At 49.1% G+C, this 1,590-nt stretch overlaps 1 protein-coding gene across 1 annotated transcript; it reads right to left on the bottom strand.

The window, feature by feature from the left end:
• Positions 1-4: 4 nt before the first annotated feature.
• On the bottom strand, positions 5-1,585 carry LOC121965596 (flocculation protein FLO11-like; the record flags this gene model as incomplete). The annotated part of the gene is made up of 3 exons (XM_042515731.1): positions 5-888; positions 1,254-1,365; positions 1,469-1,585. Coding segments are annotated over 3 exons (1,113 nt in total), but the record flags the coding sequence as incomplete, so codon positions are not given.
• Positions 1,586-1,590: the final 5 nt, after the last annotated feature.

A 1,590-nucleotide genomic window follows, 5' to 3' on the forward strand; every position in this document is an offset into this window, starting at 1 on the left:
GCACCTCCACCTCTTCTGCTGCCTCTAACTGTTTCTCTTCTTTGACCCTCTCCACCTCCCAGTTGTCCTTTATTTGTCCTGTCAAGTAGACAGCTCTGTCAGTGGTTTGCCGTTCCATCGTCTGCATTACAGAAGGTGCCACAGAGTCGCAACCAATGGCCTCGCATAGTGACCCAAGCCTGATTTTAACTGAAGTATCTGTACAAGGTGGGGGTGACGATGAGGGGCAGGGATGCTGGTCCGAGGTGTCTTCTGTCACTGTAACTGAGGTTGAGAGGTCAGGTGTTGCAGAACTTTCTGGCGTTGCAGGTGGATCACTTTGAGCACATGCAGCTGGAGCATCTGTGGACTGTGGCGAGGATAGACTGGACATTAGAAGATCGGGGGAGTCTGTGATGGGATTGGTGGAATCTGAGGTTGGTGTACCAACTTCAGCTGCATCAGAGTCAGTTGGGGCTGTGCTGGAAGGCTCAGCTGTAGCTGACTCCATCTTAGAAGGTGCGGAAGTAGCAAGCTGGAATTCTTCTCTGGTTTCCTCGATGCAAGAAGCCTCCTCAGCTGCAGATTCATCGAACTGTTGGGTCACAACAATCACAGGAGACGGAGACACTGTGCTCTGGTCACGGCTTTGAGTCACACCAGGGTCAGGTTTGGCATCAGTGTTAAGATCTGGCTCATTCTTAGGGACTTTCTGACCTCCTTCCTCCACCACAGGAGCAGGTTCTGGATCTTCAGCGGCCGCTGCTGAGGAGTCTCGAGCAGAAGTGGCTGGACTGTCTGGCGCAGAGCGAGGTGGTGTCAGGCCCAGCAGACTGTACTGACTAATGGCCAGGTCTGAGGTGTCCAATAAGAGATTGTTGCTCTTCTTACTGGCTGCATCCTGGACCGCTGAGGAGAGGACAGACAGGTATGTTCAGCAAATGCATAAATTTATAGGACCCAAATGTGTGAATCCTAGCTAGTATGGCAAAGAAATGGCCAACCTTAATGTGCCTTATTCTGCCTTTGATTGGCCCAACATGACGTTCTTATCCTAACCCCAACCACTCCCATTGTACATGCTAAACCTAACCAATCCAACAGACGAAGGCACCAAGTGCTACTACTACTAATAATTATTACTGTTATTAATAATTATTAGTAGTACTAGCCAATCAAAGGGAGAGCAGGGCATTCCTTTGCTGTCCTACGATTTGCTAATTTGGGTCCCAAAGGTCCCAGGACACTTTGGAGTGGCAGCCACCAGTGTTTACCTGTCTCTATCTCCTTGCTGAGGATGCTTTGCAGTACATCATCATAGATGTTACGAACCAGGATGAAACTGCTGTAGTCTGAGAAAATGTACTGCTCAAACTGCTGCAGCTCCTGAACAGAGAAGAAAATGTGATACTTGGTAGACTCAAACTAGTGAAATGAGAAAGAGTAGGAATGTTTCCACTGAAGAGACAGAGCAGTGCGTTTGACCTACATTCTTCCACTTGCTGTCCATTTTGCTGCTGAGAGCGGGCAGAGTGATCTTCAGCAGAGCTTCCTCATAGAGCCTCCTCTGGACAACTCTACTATCATAGTCCAGCTGCTGCTCACACACAC

The sequence above is a fragment of the Plectropomus leopardus genome, unplaced genomic scaffold (assembly GCF_008729295.1).
Source record: "Plectropomus leopardus isolate mb unplaced genomic scaffold, YSFRI_Pleo_2.0 unplaced_scaffold20802, whole genome shotgun sequence".
NCBI classification, from domain to species: Eukaryota; Metazoa; Chordata; class Actinopteri; order Perciformes; family Serranidae; genus Plectropomus; species Plectropomus leopardus.